Source organism: Schistocerca gregaria, chromosome 1, assembly GCF_023897955.1.
Source record: "Schistocerca gregaria isolate iqSchGreg1 chromosome 1, iqSchGreg1.2, whole genome shotgun sequence".
NCBI lineage: Eukaryota > Metazoa > Arthropoda > Insecta > Orthoptera > Acrididae > Schistocerca > Schistocerca gregaria.
Genome location: NC_064920.1, coordinates 531642328 through 531668918, shown reverse-complemented (window position 1 = coordinate 531668918; position 26591 = coordinate 531642328). Strand labels below are relative to the sequence as shown.

At 41.6% G+C, this 26591-nt stretch overlaps 1 protein-coding gene across 6 annotated transcripts in view; it reads left to right on the top strand.

The window, feature by feature from the left end:
* Positions 1 to 6941: 6941 nt before the first annotated feature.
* The window catches only part of LOC126355145 (cingulin-like), a 507535-nt gene continuing 487885 nt past the window's right edge, over positions 6942 to 26591 (top strand). The window contains exon 1 of one of the 6 annotated variants that reach the window (XM_050005351.1): positions 6942 to 7171. In XM_050005351.1, coding sequence (XP_049861308.1) covers positions 7126 to 7171 — 46 coding nt within the window. In that variant the 5' untranslated portion in view covers positions 6942 to 7125. The remainder of the gene's footprint in view (positions 7172 to 26591) is intronic. The other 5 variants (XM_050005368.1, XM_050005344.1, XM_050005361.1 and 2 more) reach the window with 5 other exon arrangements.

The window sequence follows — 26591 nt, the reverse complement described above, 5'->3', positions numbered from 1 at the left end:
CCCCACCTAGCTAAGGTTTCGTGTTCCTAGAATATATCTTTGGAATTATATTGCACGGGCGATACTGCTATGTAAGCAATGTTGATATGTGCTTGATATCGAGAAGTATTGCAGAACTGGTATGATATTCTAGCAAACCATGCAAAATTGGATATCAATACTTTCAGCATTTCGCGGCCCTGTCAGCAACTGTATAAATATTAAATTCAAAATTAACAGCCTCAGTTGCGGAGTTACCTAGATTTACCTAGGTTTCAATTGGGATTACCCAACCTTCTTCGGAATTACACTTACTAACGTTTGTCCATAATGGACATTGTCAAACTAAAAATACAAATACACCAAGTGTCGTCATATTTTAAAAACTTAACTGAAGCTGCCTCAGCCCCACTTCCCGACCGCGATGCAGCAGTCACGAGTGTTGTACTGTACTGTTAAGTTTTTAAAATATGACGACACTTGGTGTATTTGTATTTTTAGTTTGACAATGTCCATTATGGACAAACGTTAGTAAGTGTAATTCTGAAGAAGGTTGGGTTTTCCCAATTGAAACCTAGGTAAATCTAGGTAACTCCGCAACTGAGGCTGTTAATTTTGAATTTAAAATTGGATATGTTCTTGTAATCCCAGAGTCTGGTGATGAGTGTAGAAAAGCGAGCGAGCAAACAAGTAAGCATGTCTGGACCAGAAACAGTAATGTGTTTGTGCCAGGGGAGGGGGGGGGGGGGAGAAGGGAAATGAGGCCAAATTTGCAGAACAGTTCTGAGAGTGACTTTGATCCACTGAGAGCGCTCTGGACATGTGTTGGCGGTGGATGCCCGCCCGACCTCGCAATAAACATCTACTGGTGTGAGTAAACATGCTGTGCTGTCTGTCCCGCGGTATGTGTACAAATGATGCAAAAAGGGCTGATTTTGTATGGCGCAGGATACGAACTGTATGTTTACTACATCGAGACAGTGGGTAGTGATATATTGCTGGGTTGGAGATCGGTTTCATGCTCTGATATTCAAGCTCCTGTCCTCGGCAGGAGAGCAGTGTAATTGAGTAGGTGTCATTCCATATTTGACAATATGTAGGGTATGCGATGATATATTGATGGGTCACAGGTCGGTTTCACATTCTTATATTCAAGCTCCTGTCCTCGGTGGGAGAGTAGTGTAATTGAGTAAGAGTCTTTCCGTATTTGACGATATGTATGATACTTTGTGAGGTTTAGTTGTCGGTGCAATATGGCGATCAGTGTAAAATAGTTTTTTGCTGCTGAAAGTCAGGCCTGTAGAAAGAAAGAAAATGCGGGCGGTGCTTTCCTAGGACTGAGGAGAATCGTGACATATAGCCAGAGTGAGTGTAGGCATACCATAACTTTTTCAAGTGCTGTACAGATGTAGAAGATAACTGCACTGTTTGTGTAAGATGTGTATATATTGCATTGTAAAGTTACTGTGGTTTATGTTGTGGCATGACTAGAGAAGATGACTGTGTTCTATTGTGAGGGATGTTTAGATTCAGCACATTGATAACCGCAAGGTTATGAGAGAGAGTTTTTACATGGAAAATGATGTGCACTGTAGATATTTAGATTCATTCCAGAAGCACAGCCGTCGTAAGGAGACATTACCTGTGCATTGATCGGTGTCAAACTGTAGCAGCAATCATAATAATTAATTGTAGTTACACTGGTAAATATATTCCTGGCTTCCAATATTCTTGTGAGTCTCATATCTATTTGATGATCTATAGAGAACTATGCAAGTTTAACTGTCAATGCAATTTAGCAATCTGTGCAAAATAATTTTCTCACTGAAGGTCTCATCTGCAGAAAGAAAGGAAAGGTGTATGGTGCTTCGATACCAGTGGCATCAGTAATTTGGCAGCTAAATTCGATAAGAGCCAATCATAATGTTCGATTCATTCACAAGACATCCTTTGTGCTGGGATATAGATGTCTGTACATAGTGGTGAGAACGTTTGTGTGTGTTGAAAGCAGGAATGGTAACACATGCTGGATGGGGTATCACGTTAGGGCCACTGGGAAGGCGCTATTTTCGTTAACAGGTTCTGTCAGGGCAAGAATTTCCATGCATACAAGAAGAGACATCACAAAAACTCCTACAAAAGCGCACACTAAGTAATTCTCGTCCACTATGCAATTTACTACAGTCGACTTGGTTGTTACACTCCTGGAAATAGAAATAAGAACACCGTGAATTCATTGTCCCAGGAAGGGGAAACTTTATTGACACATTCCTGGGGTCAGATACATCACATGATCACACTGACAGAACCACAGGCACATAGACACAGGCAACAGAGCATGCACAATGTCGTCACTAGTACAGTGTATATCCACCTTTCGCAGCAATGCAGGCTGCTATTCTCCCATGGAGACGATCGTAGAGATGCTGGATGTAGTCCTGTGGAACGGCTTGCCATGCCATTTCCACCTGGCGCCTCAGTTGGACCAGCGTTCGTGCTGGACGTGCAGACCGCGTGAGACGACGCTTCATCCAGTCCCAAACATGCTCAATGGGGGACAGATCCGGAGATCTTGCTGGCCAGGGTAGTTGATTTACACCTTCTAGAGCACGTTGGGTGGCACGGGATACATGCGGACGTGCATTGTCCTGTTGGAACAGCAAGTTCCCTTGCTGGTCTAGGAATGGTAGAACGATGGGTTCGATGACGGTTTGGATGTACCGTGCACTATTCAGTGTCCCCTCGACGATCACCAGAGGTGTACGGCCAGTGTAGGAGATCGCTCCCCACACCATGATGCCGGGTGTTGGCCCTGTGTGCCTCGGTCGTATGCAGTCCTGATTGTGGCGCTCACCTGCACGGCGCCAAACACGCATACGACCATCATTGGCACCAAGGCAGAAGCGACTCTCATCGCTGAAGACGACACGTCTCCATTCATCCCTCCATTCACGCCTGTCGCGATACCACTGGAGGCGGGCTGCACGATGTTGGGGCGTGAGCGGAAGACGGCCTAACGGTGTGCGGGACCGTAACCCAGCTTCATGGAGACGGTTGCGAATAGTCCTCGCCGATACCCCAGGAGCAACAGTGTCCCTAATTTGCTGGGAAGTGGCGGTGCGGTCCCCTACGGCACTGCGTAGGATCCTACTGTCTTGGCGTGCATCCGTGCGTCGCTGCGGTCCGGTCCCAGGTCGACGGGCACGTGCACCTTCCGCCGACCACTGGCGACAACATCGATGTACTGTGGAGACCTCACGCCCCACGTGTTGAGCAATTCGGCGGTACGTCCACCCGACCTCCCGCATGCCCACTATACGCCCTCGCTCAAAGTCCGTCAACTGCACATACGGTTCACGTCCACGCTGTCGCGGCATGCTACCAGTGTTAAAGACTGCGATGGAGCTCCGTATGCCACGGCAAACTGGCTGACACTGACGGCGGCGGTGCACAAATGCTGCGCAGCTAGCGCCATTCGACGGCCAACACCGCGGTTCCTGGTGTGTCCGCTGTGCCGTGCGTGTGATCATTGCTTGTACAGCCCTCTCGCAGTGTCCGGAGCAAGTATGGTGGGTCTGACACACCGGTGTCAATGTGTTCTTTTTTCCATTTCCAGGAGTGTATTTTAGATAGCCATGTGGCTTCAGTATAACATTGAGAACACTGCTGCCGGCCGGAGTGGCCGAGCAGTTCTAGACCGTACAGTCTGGAACCGCGTGGCTGCCATGGTCGCAGGTTCGAATCCTGCCTTGGGCATGGATGTCCTTAGGTTGGTTAGGTTTAAGTAGTTCTAAATTCTAGGGGACTGATGACCTCAGAAATTAAGTCCCATAGTGCTCTGAGCCATTTGAACCATTTTTTTTCTTTTGATAACAATGCTAGATGCACTTGCAGTGGTATGTAGCTATGTTCAGTGATGCGTCAGCCACACTTCATGCATAGTCCATTAGAATCGCTAGTGAGAAAGCAATTTGTGCTATTCTGGAACGGATTTCTTCACTATCACTCGGCAATAAGCTCTTCGCTGGACCGCAGGTAGAGGGAGGGTTCATGCCAACAGTGGCGACACATGTGCACATGGCCCACCTTGGAGTGTCTGAGCTCTGTAAATAGTTCTTCGTTCCTGTGTGGTTGCATCAGCAATGGTGCCTAGGTAAACACGTATTTCGAGAGGAATTTGTCAGGTAGCAAGAATGAAAGGGATGTCACCACCTCATGCGTGCGGGACCCGAACAGGCACCTGTGTATGGGTTGACAGCTGGTGGCCTTGTTACTTTGTGGGGATGTCAGTAGCCTCCTGTGCGGTCTAGTGGACAGGGGGCTGGTGGGCGGTGTCTGTGTATGTTGTTTGCGCGTCTGTTGCATTATTTTTGAGTGGGTCTGTGGGCTGCGCTATGCATTATTTGGACAGTTTATAAGTTGATTTTGTGTCTGAACATCGGTGTACTACATTATTTATGGAGAGTTTGCATGTCTGTACTGAAATTATTTCGGTAAGTTAGGAGTTGTTTGCGTGTCTGCAGAGTGTTATTTAGGAGTAGTTTACCAATCTGTTGGCTGTGTGATGTGACCCCAAGCATGTCAGAGTGTGTGTTCTGTATCAGTGTGATAAATATACTCCATCCCTAAATAATTTTTTTCAAAATAAAGAAGTACACTCCTTCCTTACTCTCTCCAGCAGCCCAGCACAGGCTGAGTCATTTTCGCTTCATTTTCTCGCTCCAGACCACCATCTTGGATTACATCATAGAAGGGATGACAATGCTCTCTGGTGGTGGTACTGTGTACTAGACCCGGACCTTGTGGCGAACACCCTGTTTCCTGCCATCTTGGATAATGGTACTCGTGTTGTGGCGGCCATGTTCGGTTATTTCACTGATCAGAGCGCCCTCTGGTGGTGGTACTGTGTACTACGTCAGTTAGAGTCCAGACCCCATGGTGTGCAAACTGTTTCCCGCTATTTCCGCCCCCCCCCCCCCAACATATTGGATTACGTCACAGGAGGGATGAGAGTGCCCTCTGGTGGTGGTACTGTGTACTAGGCCAGTTGGAGTCCAGACCTCTCCAGACCAGTCCAGTGCCTCTAATTGTTTAAATAAAATAGTGCATGCAAAATAATAAAGTCTTATGTCCAGCATAGGCTGAGCCCTTTTCCCGGCAATTCCTAGGAAGAGGTGGCGGTTGGATGACTTAGGTTAGTGGATGTAGCTGAAGTGACCTATTTTCCTGCAATTTCCTTAGGTTAGTAGAGATATCCGTGGTGTGTTGCATTATCCTATTGGAGTTCGAACTTCCCGTCATTTTTCTGCAGGAGGGGAGGGGTGAGGAGGGCGGTTAGGTTAGGTTACTGGAGGTAGCCCAATTGTCCTATCTTCCCACTGAAACCCGTCATCTTGAATGACGTCACAGCCGCCATCTTTGATGACGTGCACTATTGCCAAGTCTACATGCCGCCATCTTGGATGATATCATCACTGCCATCTTGGATACATCTTTTGCAACAATGGAGAGTGGGGCCGTAGGAACTTTGCCCTACTACTTTCTATTTCCCGTTGCCTACTTTATTTGCTGTATTTCTATATTTTTCCCTATTGTCAATTAAACTTAATGAATCACGTTATTCAATGATTTCTACAGAATCTTTTTCCAATTCACATGCTCTGGTTCTGTCAAAGATATCCATTCGTATAGTAGTGGATTCCTTTGTCTCTTTCAGTCAGTCGTTGCATACGGTACCTTCTAGATTATCGAAAACTGTGGGTCTTGACTTATTCAAGTTCCATCTCCTTAATTTACTACCGTCTACTGTCTCTTTAGTTGTAAACTGCAGCTCATAACCAATAAATTATTGTCGGTTTGCTTCTGCAGTTTGAAATGTCTTGCAATTTGAAATATGGTTTCGGAAACTCTGTTCCAAATATGTATTATTCTTTCATGATTCTTAAGCAAGGTGTTGGCGATGATGACATTATGCTCTGTGCGCAATTCTATCAGATGGCTTCCACTTTCGTCCCTTCCACCAAGCCTTTGTGTTCATACTGTTTTCCTGTACCTGCTACCGCATCACATTTTAAATATTTGTTTCGCTTAATTATCTGAACAGTCTATTTTATCGTGCATTGTGTCAATGTGTTAGGAGATAGTGAACAATCATGAACGGTAGTCATGAAATCTGTTTATGGTGAAATGAGAAAACATGAATAATGAAATATGTGGAAGAGTACATTGTACAGAAAATGAATAATTGGTATATCTTCACCCAACTTCGTCTTTCCTTCATGTAGGTGCACGATATAGTTAATCAAACGCATCGGGCGTTTCAGTGGGTTCCGCCCCGTATCTCAGTGGCTGTCGGTAGCGTCTGCCCCTTCCAGATGGGAACGCCAATTCCGCGAGCCGCCGCGTCAAAGCGGAATACGCTTTCCGCTGCCGTTGCCGCACGCCACGCTGTAGTGGGAACCGGCCTTAACAATGCTTGAGTCTTTTTTCAGTCTAGGTAAAGAGAACGTGAACTAGCTCAGCTCGAAGTATCTGAAGAAGATGTCTGCGTCGCTCGTCGAAATATAGTGCAGAAAAATGCAGTTAAACAATGCGGCTGTAAGCCTGAAAAAAACCATCGATCAATCACACCGAGAACACTTGAGAGATCAGACCACTTCTTATTTTAGCTACAAACTTTGGTAACAGCGAAAACTATAAAATTGAAAAATCGATTCATGAAGTTGTGAATCTTTGGCTGAAATCCAGAAATAGTATTAATGGTGCCCAGTTCGTAATGACTCTTTAAAAGAATATTCTTTTTTATTGTTATTAACATTAAACATGATGATGAACCAGAAAATTGTTATTATGACACAAAGGGGCATAAAATTGTTTGGTATTTTCAGCCATCTATTATTATTAAAAGTGCACAGTACTGAACAGAAAAACCTTTTAGTTCACAGCATAAATATTCGCTGGTCATAGAATGTACCGTCACAGATAAATTAACAGTGAACCAAAAAATTGCGAAAATTAGTATTCTTTGGTTTTCCTTGATCGCATGCGCTAATGTAAGCAAATTTCGTGCCCTCTCGCTGTAAAGCTCTTCTTGGGCCTTTACATTCCGTAAATGAGGAAAAAATTTGTAGTTGATTGTTCAGTAACATGTCTTTCTCGAAAGCTCCTGTAAAAAGGTTCAACGATAAAGAAGGTAAATACCAAATTTTCTTTTGTGATTTGTCCTCTAATGATGCTTAAGAAGTATTTAATGTTAGCACAAGAATTTCCTTAAGACGTCGCGTACAGTAAATGATACTAAATGTGCTGTTAAGGAAGAATGGGTCAAGTATACTTCGTTGCAGACTACTGAATGCTGTTATTGTAGGCTGTTTCACAAGGCTGCAAAGAAAGTCGCTCAGGTGTTGTCTGTTGGGTTGTAGTGCTGAATAAAAATTGATTCTGTCATTAAAAGGCTAAGTGCATAACACGGTCTAAAACATTTCGTAACAGAAATAGCCTATGAAGTTTTATTGTGCAGTCTAGTTCCTCTGCTCCTCTTCGCGAGGACTGATGGGCTCACGCACGTTTTCTTCGTGCTTGTAGTTAATCTTTCAGTGTTCTTATATTTCCTATCAGCCTTAAATTTGTCCATGAAATTTTGTAGCCAGCCTCCCTGTTCTGTTTCCTCCAGTGTTGAATCGGCCAGGTTAGTGGAATGCTATGAATGGTGGAACTAGCCACGTTTTTTCTCCTAGTGATGACTGTGCTGAATAATTTCCTTCTCTCTCTTACTCTTCTCAGTACTTGTTCGTTTGAGAGTGACCTATCTTTTCCATCCTCATATCTCTAGAGTCTGGAGTGGTTTCTTGTATGGCCTTATTGTACAAGTTACTGATTCATAATAAAACAAAGTTTTCAATTAAAAATAAAGGTATAATATGAATTCTCGATCATAAAAACCCTACTCACAATTCTTCAAAAAGTTAAATATTTTTGTTATGGGGTCAGAGTATATATTTTTCTCGAAATTTGTTCTACATAATCCACTTCAATGGTAACGAAGATAGTTATTCTGTAGTACCTTAAAAATGTTACCTTCTTTATTTATCGTTGGAAAGTTCAGAGAGGGGTGACTAATGCTGCTACAGAAAAACCTTCAATCACTTACCTAAAGATATAAAATGCATGGCAGATAGCAAACAGGATTTGGAAAAGTTTTGTCCATGCGACTTATTCCACCCAATGAGGGAAATCCTGTTCAGAAACAAATAACATACCGTTACGTTGCGTAAAATAATTACATACGAAGTCATGTTACTGAAGAAGAAAAAGATGACTCGCCTGATTCATGAGCAGTTGGGGAATAACGGAAGCTTGGTGAATGTAGCGCATTAATTTCCTGATGGTGGTATTGTAACAAGGGAAATTCGAGCGTATCAGCTATAGACTGGAAAGTCTCGTGTGATTAGGATATTTTCCAGGGATAGGGATTCGTAAGATATTGTAATAAAAGTGTTAACTGAAATTTATTTTGAGTGAGAGAACCAACTCGTTAGCCTAACACCTCAGATCGCCTGATCATAGTGGGATCCGAACAGCTTGTTATAACTATCCTAGCACAATAAATTAGTGACTATAAGGTTGTTCTAATACCAGTATTAAACGGACTGTTAAGAATGGCTGTAAAATCATTTTTAGTTAGCAAATACTGTAGGAAGAGTATTGTGCAATATTCTTAAGACCTCATTCTGCCGGAAATGGTGTAAGAGTCGAGAAACACGCTACGTGGCTTAGTAACCTAGATGGATTCTTGAACGAAGGCAAAGAGAGCTAACGCATTGATTAAATGAAATTAAAGTCTTGTTCACAAATAAAAGCTGAAAGTTGCCTCGGCACCCATTCCACATATTGATTGCTGTAGGGGACATAGAACTGCCAGAATAAGATACAAATAATGCCCCCTACAGGCGGGAATATTAAAATCCTAGCGATTAACTGTCGAAGAATTGCTAGTGTTTGAAGCGCTCCTAAAAACCAATGAAGCACACATAATAGTACGTACGGAAAGCTGGTTAAAACTCGGAACTAACAGCAGTGAAATTTTGGGGGCAAATCTACGTGTATAACGAAAGAATAGGTTCATGGAAAAATGGAGGTCATATATTTGTTTCAGCAGACAAGAAACTCAAATCTACCACGACAAAAACCGAAACTGCACGAGAGATTCTCCGGGCAAAATTCATTATCATGGGTGGCCATAAAATTATATGCGGGTCCTGCTATCGAGCACCAGACTCACCTCCAGATGCAGTCGAAACATTTAGCGAAAACCTGTTGTCAGTAGTATGTAAGCTTCCCAGTAATACTGCCATTTTCCGAGGAGACTTCGATTATCCACCAATCACCTCAGAAATGACGCTTTAATTTATTACATCTTTACAGCTAACTGTATTCGCAACACGTTTTGCAGACAGTATCCACATAGACCAGTGAATGTAGCTGCTAAATTATGTAATTACACGACACAATGTTCAGGAGGTATGGCTTCATAAACAGTCAGATGCGTGGAAAACTAGCGTCTGCTTGAAACAGAGCACCGCACCCAGACTACATTCATCCATTGTCCAACAATGAGAGCACTTAGCGACTTTCAACAAATTTAAAATATTTTATAGATTGTTTCTCCCTTGCATGGTTAACGTCAAATACAGGATGAGTCACTAACTATTGCAACCAACAATAACTCCGAAAGTATGGTAGGAGCTGAAAAATTTGTGGGACAAATGTTGCATGGGACAACGCAGGTCATGACGTTGGTTTTTTGTCGCTAGATGGGGTCGCATCAGAGATAGGAAGATCAACTTTATTTTTTTTTTAAATGGGATGCTATAGTTTGGTACTAGTTTTCTGATAGCTGCTATCGAGACGAATCCAGTGATGTGGAACATTAAGGTCTTTGAAGGTCAACAAAGGTAAAAAGGTGGCACGAACCTCCATTTACAGAAGGTGTTCGAAATGATGACCACTGGTATCACTGCAGTGCTACAATCGTCTTATCACGAATTGAGTGGTATTCCTTATTACTTCGGCACTTATCGAAGCACATGCCCTGACAATTCTCTCTCGCATATCGTGCAAATAGTAAATATTCACCGAATATGGCGTATTCATCTAACCTGCCATTGACATTTAAACGCCATTCGAAGGTTTCGAAATACAACACTAATAGGAACGATAAGACTAGTATCGATGAATCAAGCGAATGTGAATGATATATTCCTTCGAAGAACGAGTCGACACACCTCTCATTTACGGAGAATGCCAACGAAATTCAGTGAGAGCTAGAGACTTACGCGCTGAAAGATATCCTCAACGTACTCACGCTACACATCGTACATTTAAATATGTGTATGATAAACTGAGAACAACTGGATCTTTAACGCGCCGGAATCATATCCGGCAAAGGGAAGTTCCTAACGAGGAAACGGAAATTGGTACTCTTGTCATTGTGGTTCAAGATCCTTGTGTTAGTTTGCGTCAAATCGCAAGTGAATCTGGCATTAGCCAGGGTAGAGTTGTTCGTGTTCTGCATCGCCATAAATACCATCCTTATCATATCAGTCCCCATCAAGATTTAACTGGTACGGATCGTATACGTCGCATTGAATTCTGCTGATGGACTCCACTTCAGATTCAGAGGGATGACACATTTATTAATTTGATTTTATTTACTGAGGCTACATTCACGAACCATGGAAATGTTAATTTGCATATCAAGTATTATTGGGCAACTGAAAATCCGTGATGGCTGCGTCAAGTTGCACACCAAAAACCGTAGTTGGTGAATATATGGTGTAGGATTCTGGAGGACAGAATTATACGCCCTTAGTTCATCGAAGGAAATATTAATGGTAGGAACTACAAACATTAGGTCTGTGATTGGAAGAAATACCTTTAGGAACAAGGAACAGAATGTTGTATCAACACAATGGGTCTCCGGCACATTTTTCGCTGATGGTTAGAATTGAGTTGCAGAGACAGTTCGTAAATCGTTGGATTGGACGCGCAGGAGATGTGTCGTGGCCACTTCGTTCGCCAGACTTGACACCTCTGGACGTTGTTTATAAAGATGTTCCAACTACATCTGAAGGTATGCGAGATAGAAATGTCAGAGCACGTGCTTCGATAAGTGCCGATGTGATAAGGAATACCAATCAATCCATGGTAAGAAGATTGCAGCACTGCATTGATACCAATGGTCATGACTTCGAACACTTTCTGTAAGTAGACGTTAGGGCCATGTTTGTGACCTTCGTTGACCTTCAAAGAACTTACTGCTACACAGCAATGGATTCGTCTCGATAGCTGCTATCAGAAACTATAGCATCCCATTTTAAAAAACAAAGTTGACTTCCATATCCCTGAAACGACCCCACTTAGCAACGAAAAACCAACGTCATATTATGGACCCCATTGTCCCATGCAACTTGTGTCCAACAGACTTTTCAGCTCCTATCATATTTTCGGAGTTATTCTTGGTGGCAATAGTTACTCACCTTGTATGTAAAACATTAGCTAATTTGTAAAGTGATCAGAAGTTTGAAGCTGATTTACACACCTGTGTTCGATTGTTTGAAGATTCAATGGTTCTCTGATATTGAATCTAATAGAAAATAACAGACCTGATCTCTTCGAGGATGTACCAGGTGTGTTCAGAAAGTAATGTGACTTCTCATTTTTGTTGTTGTTGTTGTCTTCAGTCCTGAGACTGGTTTGATGCAGCTCTCCATGCTACTCTATCCTGTGCAAGCTTCATCACCTCCCAGTACCTACTGCAACCTACATCCTTCTGCATCTGCTTAGTGTATTCATCTCTTAGTGTATTCTCCCTCTACGATTTTTACCCTCTACGATTTTTACCCTCCACGCTCTCCCCAATCCTATTCAACACCTCCTCAATAGTTACGTGATCTATCCACCTTATCTTCAGCATTCTTCTGTAGCACCACATTTCGAAAGCTTCTATTCTCTTCTTGTCCAAACTAGTTATCGTCCATGTTTCACTTCCATACACTCCAAACAAATACTTTCATAAACGACTTCCTGATACATAAATCTATATTCGATGTTAACAAATTTCTCTTCTTCAGAAACGCTTTCCTGGCCATTGCCAGTCTATATTTTATATCCTCTCTACTTCGACCATCAACAGTTATTTTACTTCCTAAATAGCAAAACTCCTTTACTACTTTAAGTGTCTCATTTCAAAATCTAATTCCCTCAGCATCACCCGATTTAATCTGACTACATTCCATTATCCTCGTTTGGCTTTTGTTGATGTTCATCTTATATCCTCCTTTCAAGACACTGTCTATTCCCTTCAACTGGTCTTCCAAGTCCTTTGCCGTCTCTGACAGAATTACAATGTCATCGGCGAACCTCAAAGTTTTTACTTATTCTCCATGAATTTTAATACCTGCTCCAAATTTTTCTTTTGTTGCCTTTACTGCTTGCTCAATATACAGATTGAATAACATCGGGGAGAGGCTACAACCTTGTCTCACTCCTTTCCCAACCACTGCTTCCCTTTCATGCCCCTCGACTCTTATGACTGCCCTCTGGTTTCTGTACAAATTGTAAATAGCCTTTCGCTCCCTGTATTTTACCCCTGCCACCTTTAGAATTTGAAAGAGAGTATTCCAGTCAACATTGTCAAAAGCTTTCTCTAAGTCTACAAATGCTAGAAACGTAGGTTTGCCTTTTCTTAATCTTTCTTCTAAGATAAGTCGTAAGGTCAGTATTGCCTCACGTGTTCCAACATTTCTACGGAATCCAAACTGATCCTCCCCGAGGTCCGCATCTACCAGTTTTTCCATTCGTCTGTAAAGAATTCGCGTTAGTATTTTGCAGCTGTGACTTATTAAACTGATAGTTCGGTAGTTTTCACATCTGTCAGCACCTGCTTTCTTTGGGATTGGAATTATTATATTCTTCTTAAAGTCTGAGGGTATTTCGCCTGTCCCATACATCATGCTCACCAGCTGGTAGAGTTTTGTCAGGACTGGCTCTCCCAAGGCCATCAGTAGTTCTAATGGAATGTTGTCTACTCCGGGCGCCTTGTTTCGACTCAGGTCTTTCAGTGCTCTGTCAAACTCTTCACGCAGTATCTTATCTCCCACTTCGTGTTCATCTACATCCTCTTCCATTTCCATAATATTGCCCTCAAGTACATCGCCCTTGTATAAACCTTCTATATACTCCTTCCACCTTTCTGCCTTCCCTTCTTTGCATAGAACTGGGTTGCCATCTGAGCTCTTGATATTCATACACGTGGTTCTCTTCTCTCTACAGGTCTCTTTAATTTTCCTGTAGGCAGTATCTATCTTACCCCTAGTGAGATAAGCTTCTACATCCTTACATTTGTCCTCTAGCCATCTCTGCTTAGCCATTTTGCACTTCCTGTCGATCTCATTTTTGAGACGTTTGTATTCCTTTTTGCCTGCTTCATTTACTGCATTTTTATATTTTCTCCTTTCATCAATTAAATTCAATATTTCTTCTGTTACCCAGGGATTTCTAGCAGCCCTCGTCTTTTTACCTAATTTATCCTCTGCTGCCTTCACTACTTCATCCCTCAGAGTTACCCATTCTTCTTCTACTGTGTTTCTTTCCCCCATTCCTGTCAATTGTTCCCTTATTCACTCCTTGAAACTCTGTACAACCTCTGGTTCTTTCAGCTTATCCAGATCCCATGTCCTTAAATTCCCACATTTTTGCAGTTTCTTCAGTTTTAACCTACAGGTCATAACCAATAGATTGTGGTCAGAGTCCACATCTGCCCCTGGAAATGTCCTACAATTGAAAACCTGATTCCTAAATCTCTGTCTTACCATGATATAATCTATCTGATACCTTTTAGTATCTCCAGGATTCTTCCATGTATACAACCTTCTTTTATGATTCTTGAACCAAGTGTTAGCTATGATTAAGTTATGCTCTGTGCAAAATTCTACCAGACGGCTTCCTCTTTCATTTCTTAGCCCCAATCCATAATCACCTATTATGTTTCCTTCTCTCCCTTTTCCTACTGACGAATTCCAGTCACGCATGACTATTAAATTTTCGTCTCCCTTCACTACCTGAGTAATTTCTTTTACCTCATCATACATTTCATCAATTTCTTCATCATCTGCAGAGCTAGTTGGCATATAAACGTGTACTACTGTAGTTGGCATGGGCTTTGTGTCTATCTTGGCCACAATAATGCGTTCACTATGCTGTTTGTAGTAGCTTACCCACACTCCTATTTTTTTATTCATTATTAAACCTACTCCTGCATTACCTCTATTTGATTTTGTATTTATAACCCTGTATTCACCTGACCAAAAGTCTTGTTCCTCCTGCCACCGAACTTCACTAATTCCCACCATATCTAACTTTAACCTATCCATTTCCCTTTTTAAATTTTCTAACCTACCTGGCCGATTAAGGGATCTGACATTCCACGCTCCGATCCGTAGAACGCCAGTTTTCTTTCTCCTGATAACGACGTCCTCCTGAGTAGTCCCCGCCCGGAGATCCGAATGGGGGACTATTTTACCTCCGGAATATTTTACCCAAGAGGACGCCATCATCATTTAATCATACAGTAAAGCTGCATGTCCTCGGGAAAAATTACGGTTGCAGTTTCCCCTTGCTTTCAGCCGTTCGCAGTACCAGCACAGCAAGGCCGTTTTGGTTAATGTTGCAAGGCCAGATCAGTCAATCATCCAGACTGTTGCCCCTGCAACTACTGAAAAGGCTGCTGCCCCTCTTCAGGAACCACACGTTTGTCTGGCCTCTCAACAGATACCCCTCCGTTGTGGTTCCACCTACGGTACGGCCATCTGTACCGCTGAGACACGCAAGCCTCCCCACCAACGGCAAGGTCCATGGTTCATGGGAGAAGTTTTTTTTATGAAAAAATATTTATTTATTCATGAATATTCATGTTTTTCACTTCAAAGTAATCCCCCTCAGATACAATATACTTGTGCCAACGTTTCTTCCAGTCCTCGAAGCACTTCTCATAAGCACTTTTTGGTACAGCCTTGAGTACTTCCAGCGATGGAGTTTTTATATCCTCAGTCGTTGAAAATCTTCGTGCTTTCATAGGTCTCTTCAGTTTTGGGAACACGAAAAAGTCACAGGCGGCAAAAACCCGTGAAGAAAACGGCGCATAACGTCAAGGTAATAAATACTCCTTGTCGACCGTACTACCTTAAGGATAAAATTAATGATGCACTACGCTACGGTAATTGAAAAAAAGAGTGAGCAAAACTTTGATATTTGCCCAAACTTGGCGTGCTTTCTTCCTTCGGTCTTGGCCCTCCGGGATGCTCGCTTTGAGACGACTGGCCTTTGGTTTCGGCGTCATAACCGTAAACCCATGTTCCGGCACCAGTTATGACCCATTTGGGCAAATCAAGATTGTCGTTGATGTCAGTCAAGAGCTCCTGAGCGATGCTCGTGCGACGCTTCTTCCAATCAAAATTGAGAAGTTTTGGAACAGACTTCGCTGACACACGTCTTATGCCCAAAACATTCGAAAAAATTGCGTGACACGAGCCGGCCGATATGCCAACAGAAACTTCTCTTACGGTAATTCGACAATTTTCCAAAACAATTTTCTTCACAGCTTCGATGTTTTCATCTGTTGTTGATGTACTGGGGCGTCCAGATCGAGGTGCGTCATTGACATCTTCTTGTCCATCTTAGACGAGCTTTTACCACTTGTAAACATTTTTTTTTTACTTAGAGCAGACTAACCGTATGCTGGCAACATTTCAAGTGTTTTAGAACACTTGATTCCATTTCTCACACAAAATTTGACGCAAATTCTTTGCTCCTTTTTTTATAATAATCGAAAATCGCCGAGCAGACTAAAAAATGTCTAACCTTTCTATCAGTCAAACACAAATGAAGTATGCTGTACACTTGAAACGTGAACACAAGTTCGGGACACGTGTACCAACGTAACACAAAAAAGATCGATAGTCACAAGTAAGTTGTCTGCGCAATTTGTAAAGTCACCTTACTTTCTCAACAGCCCTCGTGCACAATGGAACTGGTATCAGTGACCACGAGGCAGTTGTAGCAGCAATATATACCAAATTACAATGGGCAGCTAAACCAAGAAGAAGGAGTTATGTGTTCAGCAAATCAGATAACGAGGCAGTAGTCTCGCATCTCAATAAGGAACTTGAAGACTTCCTCTGGAGAAGTGCATGTAGAAGAAATGTGGCTCGGCTTTAGAAGAAAAGTTCTCCATACACTTGGCGGATAAGTACCTAGTAGAACAGTTCATCATGGGAGATATTCTCCATGGTATAGAGTTTCTGTAAAGAAGCTTATAAACAAACAGAGATTACTGCTTAAAGCTGTAAAGCAAAGCATGTGACTGTTGACAAGGAGACACTGAAGGAAACACGTTTGGCTGTCAAGAGGCAATCGGTGAAGCATTTCTCACAAAACCCAAAGAAATTCTGGTCATATGTAAAAACAATAACGAGAGGAACTCATATTGAGAGTAGCAAACCATAAGCAGAAATGCAGACCCCCGTTTTCAGTATTCCTACGAAAAAAAAAAAAAACAAACAAACTGGGATATTACCCCAACTTAATTCTTCCATCGCTGCGAAGGTTAAGTATCAGTGGTATTGAGAAAGAGCTCAAATCGCTAAACGTGTTAAAACTCCAGCACCTTAGCTGGATATCGATTTTTGGTATATGCACACTTCTGGCCCATACAGGTGCCCAATACTCGGCCAAGCTGGTTTACCAGTCCAAGGCTGAAGTTCTCAAGGTATTGCATCACATCCCCAGGTGGTTCCGGTGAGTTTGGCAAGAATGGCGTTTCTAGATTTCAGTTTTTGTTTTTTATCCACCAGATGGGCCCTGTATGTTAGGGACTGGTCGAGCTTTACTCCAAGGTACCGAGGGTTATCTTCATGTTCAATGGTGTGATAATTCATGCAGATGTTCAGCTTTCTCTTGGCTTCTCTGTTACTGAGATGCATGTTTACACTTACTGTCTCGTTTGGATTATGTTGTTGATGCCATTTAGTGTAGTACAGATGCAACAGGTTTAGGTCTTCTTTCAATTTCTGCACTAGTTTTTCAAAAAATTTCCTTTGATAAGATATTTCCATATCATCCGCGCATTACAGGAGGTTGTTTCTGGGATATTCACAGGGTACAAGTTAAACAATAAGTGGGCCAATACCGAGCCCTGTGGGAGTCCATTGAGTCCTCTGCGTCTGGTGTTTTTGCCATTAAGAGTTACTCTAATTTTTCTTTTCATTTTATAGAGTAGGCCATCCCTCCACACTGTATCATATGCTGAGGTTAGATCCAATAGGACCATGCAAGTTTTCTTCTTATCCTGATAGCTCTTTTCTGCAAAGGCTGTGAGGGCAAAGACTTGATCACAGCAATTTCTTTTAGACCTAAAACCTGCTTGCTCTGTTGGTAGGTACAGTTCTATAAACGGGGAGACTCTGGTCATCAAAATTCTCTCAAGTAATTTATACACAGTGCATAAAAGAGAAACTGGTCTAAAATGTTTGAGGTTGTCCCCAGTCTTCCCTGGTTTCAGTACAGCGACTACCTTAGCTTTTTTTCCATATAGTAGGTATTTTGTTCTGCTTGATGCCCTGAGAGTAGAGTTTTGCTAGCCAGTTTCTTCCTACTGGTCCTAGATTTTTAAGGAATTATGGTAGGATTCCATCTACTCCTGCTGCTTTGCCAGCCTTTAGTCCTGTCGGTGTGATATTGATCTCTTGAATCTCTACATCTTTTATCAGATCTGTGTTTTCCTGTTTGTTCTTCATTACCTTTTTTATCGTATGATCGAAGTCTTTCTTTTCAGATGTTCTTAGATGGGTTTTCGAGACTTGTTTTATGTGCAACGTTATCTGGGTGGTTGTCATTCTCGTCTGTGGTGTGTGTAGGGTTGTAGCTCCTCCTAATCTTCTTAGCAGACTCCATGCTCTCTATCGTTTCCATCCATCTACACCTGCATTTTTCGTTCATTGTTTGAACCAACTGATCCGCAACATCATAGTTTTCCGTTTCCTGGTATTCTTCGAATAATGATTCACGCTCTCACGTCCAGCACTGAGTATATCCTTTCCTCGCACCGCGTGGAATGCTTTTCAGTGCAGATTTATATATCAGAGTAGTGAACTGCTCATAGTTCTCTGGCAGTGAAGGAATACGGTTGACTGTAAAGACTTGCAGAGGATCGTCACTTGGGTAAGGGACAGGCCACCGAGACTCAATATAAACAAGAGTGGCATACTGTGCACAGATAAATGAAAAGACGCATTAGTGTTCGTTATACGACCGGGGATCAGTCAGTGGAAATACGTCGCAATTGTAAAATGCGTAAGACGATGTGTCCGGAGCGATTTAAAGCAGAAAAATGACACGAAACTAGTCATAGGAAATAAGAATGATTCTAAGAATCCTATGGAAAAGTAATTATCCACGAAGGCAGTAGTTTACAAATCACTCATTTCAACGATTCTTGAGTACTCATTCGTCAGCAAGCGAAATTCAAAAGTTATGATTAACATACGAGGTAGAGAAGATCCAGTAAAGAACAATATATTTCATGATTGATTGGTTCAGAAAGAGCGAAAGCGTCATCAAGGTTTTTGACCCTACTCCAGTCGCAAACGCTAAAACGGGAGGCGTTGTACGACACGAACAATTTCCATGATATATTGCTAGAATAGATGTTGCAAAAAGAATCAGGAAGCTTACTCTCACATACATCTTGGGGGAGGGGGGGAAGGAGGAAATCTAAGGCGATAAAATCACAAAAATTCCGGGTCTGGTGGAGACTTACACCACGAATCGTTGTTCTCACTTACCATTCACAAATTAAATCGGAAAACGCGGGAGCAATAGAGGTCCCCAAAGTTTTCAGCACTACGCTCGGGTAGGTAGCTTTTAAGTAAAGATGTGCTGTCCTTTTGTAAATTCCAGTGTGGAGTCAAATTTATGCACAAATTTCGATTAAAATAACTCTCTCACTAGGACTTACAGTCTTACGTGAAAGAAATGGCTTATTTTACAGAGCATTGTGACTGTCAGCTTAACTGCATTGCACCTTTGGAAGTCTAATTGTGCGTCTACAGGTTCGTCGCAAAAAGAAGGGCAGAGATGAAATCAAGTTGGTTCATCAGAATACTACAGCAGTTGTAAATAAAATAAGTGAGTTATTAGTTTCTATCGAAATCGTCAAGAATTTAAAAGTATTTGATGTAATATTTCTTTTTGGGTACAGTATAACAGCCGGCTTAGGTGGCCGAGCGGTTCTAGGCGCTACAGTTTGGAACCGCGCGACCACTAAGGTCGCAGGTTCGAATCCTGCCTCGGGAATGAATGTGTGTCATGTACTTAGGTTAGTTAGTTTTAAGTAGTTCTAAGTTATAGGGGACTGATGACCTCAGTAATTAAGTCCAATAGTGCTCAGATCCATTTGAACCATTGTACAGTATAACAACAGGGGTAGAGAATCTTCATGTAATGTTTACAAATTAGCTGTATATTCATATAGACACAATATGGACAAAATAGTGTTCATGTTAATTAAAAAAGAGTATAAATTCAAAAATAAATAAGTAAACTTTGTATCGATACAGAAGAGGTGTTTGTGGGCTGACATGTAACATTTAAAAAAAGGAACAACGCCATACGATCATGGTTGTTATTTTCCCCTAGGTTACTGGAAAATTGTGACTACAACTTTGATGCCTTATTGGGTGTCTCTCAGAGAGAGACATAATTTGTGAAGATATCAATGTAAATTTGTTAAACTACTGTGATAGAAAAGATGACGATAGTATTTACCCAACTATAGTGCAGTGTTACTTATAAATTTATTTTTTCACGTAGATAATAAAAATTGAGTTAAACATATACCTGTCCTAAAGGGAATGACATCATGATCCACGAACGAACACATTACACAACTTGGATACTTGTAGAACACATCAGGCGGTTTAACAACAAACGAGAGGAAAATATAAGGAAAGAGAAAAATGTTGTCTGGCATAAATTTTGCAATCAGTCCGAATCAAACTTTTAAAAAATTAACATATTTATTAGCAAGTTTTCAATCGTCTTTGAAAACAATTTACCGAAAATGGAATGAAATGTAATACTAAGAAAGCAACATAGAAACCTAGAGTCGCCACAGATTCACGTGTTTGCATTTGCCTTCTTTCTCGTTTAATTATTACTGTTCCAGTGTCCTACACAAGACTTTTGTTTTTTTCTATCTTGACGGAAGTGCGCTGAACCAGGAAATTTTTTTTGTATTAGTACTCACTAATGAGTTCACTTTCAGTGATTGATTCAAACAGTTTTCAGTATTTTTGTTCATATTCGTTCCATAAAGCTCACAGTTCGTGTAGCTGCTTGTTTATCTCTTTTTTCTTTTCTTTCACTTTCTGTTCTGTTGCTCCGACACTCATCAGCAGCATTGCCAAATCAAAATCGGCGGGATATACAGGGTGAAAAGTATTTAAACCGACAAACTCCGGGAGGTTGTAGGGGACATCAAAACAAATATTTTTCCCTAATGTCATTTTTTCCTATGAGGAGTATTTAAACGGGTAGAGAAAGATCTCTCTGGCGGCAAATTAATTAAACCAACAAACACTTTTCCACTTTTTATGACCAAGAGACAACACATTAACACAACCCAATTTCGATTATAGTAAATTATCAAAAATGCCTCTATTGACACGTAAACAATGGTTACACCGTGGATCATGTTCTGTCTGACACGGGCAAAAACCCCAGGAGTATTCTGAATTGTTCCTGCTGCTGCTACTATCCGGGCAACCAGATCCTCATCTGATGCAATAGAAGTTGCGTAAACAAGGTTGCCCATCTCTCCCCACACAAAAAAGTCCAGAGGGAACATATCTGGGGATCGAGCAGGCCATGTTACAGGCCACCTCTGCCAATCCACGTTTCTGGGAAGCGTCGATCCAGGAGTCGACGCACACGACGACTGAAATGTGCCGGCGCCCCGTCATGTTGGAACCACACACGTTGTCTTGTGGGGAGCGGGACGTCTTCCAGCAATTCTGGCAATGCTCTGGTGAGAAAATTGTAATAGTGCCTGCCACTTAATGGCCTAGGTAGCAGACACGGCCCAATTAAACAGTCCCCAACAACACCGACTCACATATTAACGAAGAACCGCACTTGATGAGCGTTAGTAACTGTGGCATGTGGGTTATCCTCACTCCAGACATGTGAATTGTGCATATTGAAGACTCCATCACGCCCGAACGTTGCTTCATCGTTTAACAACACAGAGGACGGAAATGTAGGATGCATTTCACACTGTTCCACCTACCACTGCGAAAACTGTGCTCTGGGTGGATAATCAACTGATTTCAGGTTGTGGACACGCTGTAAGTGAAATCGACGTAACAACTGCTCTCGGAGGACTGTTCTTACTTTCGTCCGATTTGTCCCCATGTTACGTGCAATTGCACGAGTGCTCATTGAATGATGCCGCCCCACATCCTACAAGACAGCTTTCTCAAACTGCAGCGTCCCTGTCCAGGTAATGTGCTAAATGACCCGGTCTCACGCAGACGTTGGCACACAATATCAAAGGTCGTATGATGTGGGATACGGCGATTCGGATATTGTTGCTGATAAACCCGCTGTGCAGCTCGTCCGTTGTGGTGCGCTTCGTAGTAGGCACCAGCCATATCAGTGTACCCACTCCAGGTGTGTCGCTCCATTTTTTTTTAAACAGAGACAATGCATTGGTGGACAGCAGTTGCCTACAACTGAAGAGCGTAATACGCCCTCTAACAACTGAAGAGCGTAATACGGCCTCCACCGGTTTAAATAATCTTCATAGGAAAAAATGACATTAGGGAAAAATATTTGTTTTGATGTGCCCTACAACCTCCCAGAGTTTGTCGGTTTAAATACTTTTCAGCCTTTATAGGCCTATGGAGAAACGATAAGACATGTACGGTCCACGCCCCTGCACCGTCCTAATTGTAACAGGGCAAAGAAATTCAAACTTGTACAGTGTCAAAAAACACTGCCACATTTTGCAAAAAATTAAAAAAATAAAAATTATTTGTATTTCTGTCATCTATGATTCATAAGCTAGTCTGCGAAAGATTCTTAAGACAAAAAACCGCTCAATGAAAGGTTAAATGCGAAGAAACAAATGCACAATGAAGCGTTGTACGTTTTTTATTTCTTAAGAATAGTTGTTGTCGTTGTCTTCAGTCCTGAGACTGGTTTGATGCAGCTCTCCATGCTACTCTATCCTGTGCAAGCTGCTTCATCTCCCAGTACCTACTGCAACCTACATCCTTCTGAATCTGCTTAGTGTACTCATCTCTCGGTCTCCCTCTACGATTTTTACCCTCCACGCTGCCCTCCAATGCTAAATTTGTGATCCCTTGATGCCTCAAAACATGTCCTACCAACCGATCCCTTCTTCTAGTAAAGTTGTGCCACAAACTTCTCTTCTCCCCAATTCTATTCAATACCTCCTCATTAGTTATGTGATCTACCCACCTAATCTTCAACATTCTTCTGTAACACCACATTTCGAAAGCTTCTATTCTCTTCTTGTCCAAACTAGTTATCGTCCATGTTTCACTTCCATACATGGCTACACTCCATACAAATACTTTCATAAACGACTTCCTGATACATAAATCTATATTCGGTGTTAACAAATTACTCTTCTTGAGAAACGCTTTCCTTGCCATTGCCAGTCTACATTTTATATCCTCTCTACTTCGACCATCATCAGTTATTTTACTTCCTAAATAGCAAAACTCCTTTACTACTTTAAGTGTCTCATTTCCTAATCTAATTCCCTCAGCATCACCCGATTTAATTTGACTACATTCCATTATCCTCGTTTTGCTTTTGTTAATGTTCATCTTATATCCTCCTTTCAAGACACTGTCCATTCCGTTCAACTGCTCTTCCAAGTCCTTTGCCGTCTCTGACAGAATTACAATGTCATCGGCGAACCTCAAAGTTTTTACTTCGTCTCCATGAATTTTAATACCTACTCCAAATTTTTCTTTTGTTTCCTTTACTGCTTGCTCAATATACAGATTGAATAACATCGGGGAGAGGCTACAACCCTGTCTCACTCCTTTCCCAACCACTGCTTCCCTTTCATGCCCCACGACTCTTATGACTGCCATCTGGTTTCTGTACAAATTATAAATAGCCTTTCGCTCCCTGTATTTTACCCCTGCCACCTTTAGAATTTGAAAAAGAGTATTCCAGTCAACATTGTCAAAAGCTTTCTCTAAGTCTACAAATGCTAGAAACGTAGTTTTGCCTTTTCTTAATATTTCTTCTAAGATAAGTCGTAAGGTCAGTATTGCCTCACGTGTTCCAACATTTCTACGGAATCCAAACTGATCCTCCCCGAGGTCTGCATCTACCAGTTTTTCCATTCGTCTGTAAAGAATTCGCGTTAGTATTTTGCAGCCGTGGCTTATTAAACTGATAGTTCGGTAATTTTCACATCTGTCAGCACCTGCTTTCTTTTGGATTGGAATTATTATATTCTTCTTGAAGTCTGAGGGTATTTCGCCTGTCTCATACATCTTGCTCACCAGCTGGTAGAGTTTTGTCAGGACTGGTTGTCCCGAGGCCGTCAGTAGTTCTACTCCGGGGGCCTTGTTTCGACTCAGGTCTTTCAGTGCTCTGTCAAACTCTTCACGCAGTATTGTATCTCCCATTTCGTCTTCATCTACATCCTCTTCCATTTCCATAATATTGTCCTCAAGTACATCGCCCTTGTATAAACCTTCTATATACTCCTTCCACCTTTCTGCCTTCCCTTCTTTGCTTAGAACTGGGCTGCCATCTGAGCTCTTGATATTCATACACGTGGTTCTCTTCTCTCCAAAGGTCTCTTTAATTTTCCTGTAGGCAGTATCTATCTTACCCCTAGTGAGATAAGCTTCTACATCCTTACATTTGTCCTCTAGCCATCTCTGCTTAGCCATTTTGCACTTCCTGTCGATCTCATTTTTGAGACGTTTGTATTCCTTTTTGCCTGCTTCATTTACTGCATTTTTATATTTTCTCCTTTCATCAATTAAATTCAATATTTCTTCTGTTACCCAAGGATTTCTAGCAGCCCTCGTCTTTGTACCTACTTTATCCTCTGCTGCCTTCACTACTACATCCCTCAGAGCTACCCATTCTTCTTCTACTGTATTTCTTTCCCCTATTCCTGTCAATTGTTCCCTTATGCTCTCCCTGAAACTCTGTACAACCTCTGGTTCTTTCAGTTTATCCAGGTCCCATCTCCTTAATTTCCCACATTTTTGCAGTTTCTTCAGTTTTAATCTATAGGTCATAACTAATAGATTGTGGTCAGAGTCCACATCTGCCCCTGGAAATGTCTTACAACTTAAAACCTGATTCCTAAATCTCTGTCTTACCATTATATAATCTATCTGATACCTTTTAGTATCTCCAGGGTTTTTCCACGTATACAACCTGCTTTCATGATTCTTAAACCAAGTGTTAGCTATGATTAAGTTGTGCTCTGTGCAAAATTCTACTAGGCGGCTTCCTCTTTCATTTCTTAGCCCCAATCCATATTCACCTATTATGTTTCCTTCTCTCCCTTTTCCTACACTCGAATTCCAGTCACCCATTACTATTAAATTTTCGTCTCCCTTCACTATCTGAATAATTTCTTTTATTTAAGAATAGTAAGAGACTAAAATATAAGATAAGCTGATGTTTAGGTTTACTCTAATGTTTTTTTAATATACCTGGCTATGAAGTAGTTGTATTCAAACTGTTTGAATTTTCTGTGTTTCGAAATAATACACATACTGTAAATCACAATACCATGAATGAATACCTGAATGAAGTGAGAATGTCCCCAGGTACACTGCTCAGCAAGCAGTATTATGCCGGCTGAGCGTTTGTCGGTTTGTATGTACATCTACATCCATCCTCTGCAAACAGTTGACAGATAGTACGTGCCACTGTACCAATTATTATGTCTTTTTCCCGTTCCATTCACGTGTGGAGCATGGGGAGAATGACTCCTTCAGTGCCTCTGTGTATGCTGTAATTATTCTAATACTGTCCTCATGATCCCCTAGGGAGAGATAAGTAAGGGGTTGCAGCCTAGTCCTAGAATCATCATCATTTGAAGGCGGTTCTTGAAACTTTGTGAGAAGGCTTTCTCGGGTTAGCGTACGTCCCTCCTCAAAAGCTTGCCAGTTCAGTTCCTTCAGCATTTCTGTGACACCCTCACAGACCTTTGACCATTCGTGTCGCCCTTATCTTGTTTTAGTCCTATCTGGTACGGGTCTCACACACTTTGAGCAATATTCCACTATGGGTAGTACGAATTATTTGTAAGGAATCTCCTTTTGCAGACTGTTTGCATTTTTCCAGTTTTCTAACAATAAATCGAAGTTACATATTTATCTGCACGAAGTTACATCTTCATCTGTACTCTGCGAACCACTGTGCATGGCAGAGAGTACATTACACGGTGCCAGTTATTAGGGTTTTTTCCCGTTCCATTCGCGTATGGAGCACGGGAAGAGAGTTTACATGCCTCCGTGGTTGCTGTAGATAATCTATGCTTATCCTCAAGATCCCTATGGGAGCGGTACGCACGAGGTTGTAGTATTACATTACTGGAGTCATCATATAATGTCGGCGCACCGTATTCTAAGTTAAAAAGTCGGGATATGTTTAGTTATAAAAAAGAGGAACAGCAGAAAAACAACAAATCAACAAAGCGTCAGATTTATGAAACGTCAAGTAGTGGTAGTAATTGTGACTTATCCTCGATTGCCACGTGAAAGTACAGTGGTCGCCTCACAGCCGGTTTATCCATATGACACGTGTACCACATGTTCCGAGTCATCAGCGTTAAGGGGCCCCGAACCGCATAGCTATTTATTTAGGGACAGAAAAAAATACGTTACCAGTTTGCGACTGAAAATTATAACATGTTTTAAATTTATTTGGGCACAGCAAATAACAGCCATTGGCGTATAATTGAATGTGTTTTCGAACGTTTGAAAAACAAATTCGCCATAATTCTATGTTTTAAACCAAATTTTACGTATTTATAATGGACATATGAGTTTTACTTACACATACTGTCATGTTATGATCTGTTGCTTGGGCCATTCCATGCCAAGTGGTCTAAACCTTTAGACCTCGACCCTCTCCAATTATGTTTAAGTTTTTTACAGTATGTATGCATGTGTGCGTCTTACATAAAGCCATACCAAATTGTAACTTGATAAGTAGGATGCTGGAGCCAGAAGCTATGCTCATGTAAAATCCAGTTTTTCCACATTGCGACAGTTATGAATGAATCAGAAAGTTTGCTCATGATCTAAGGCGGCTCCCACGCTGAAACTTGATGATCCTGGTCAACTTTTAGGTACAACAACTAGTTGTTGAGTATCTATTCAGTGTGCAGTAGTTTTTTCACAAGTTGCTGTGAAAGTAGCTCATAACTCTTGACGTCAAAAATGTAGATCATGTTTTAACAGGTTGTATCTTAT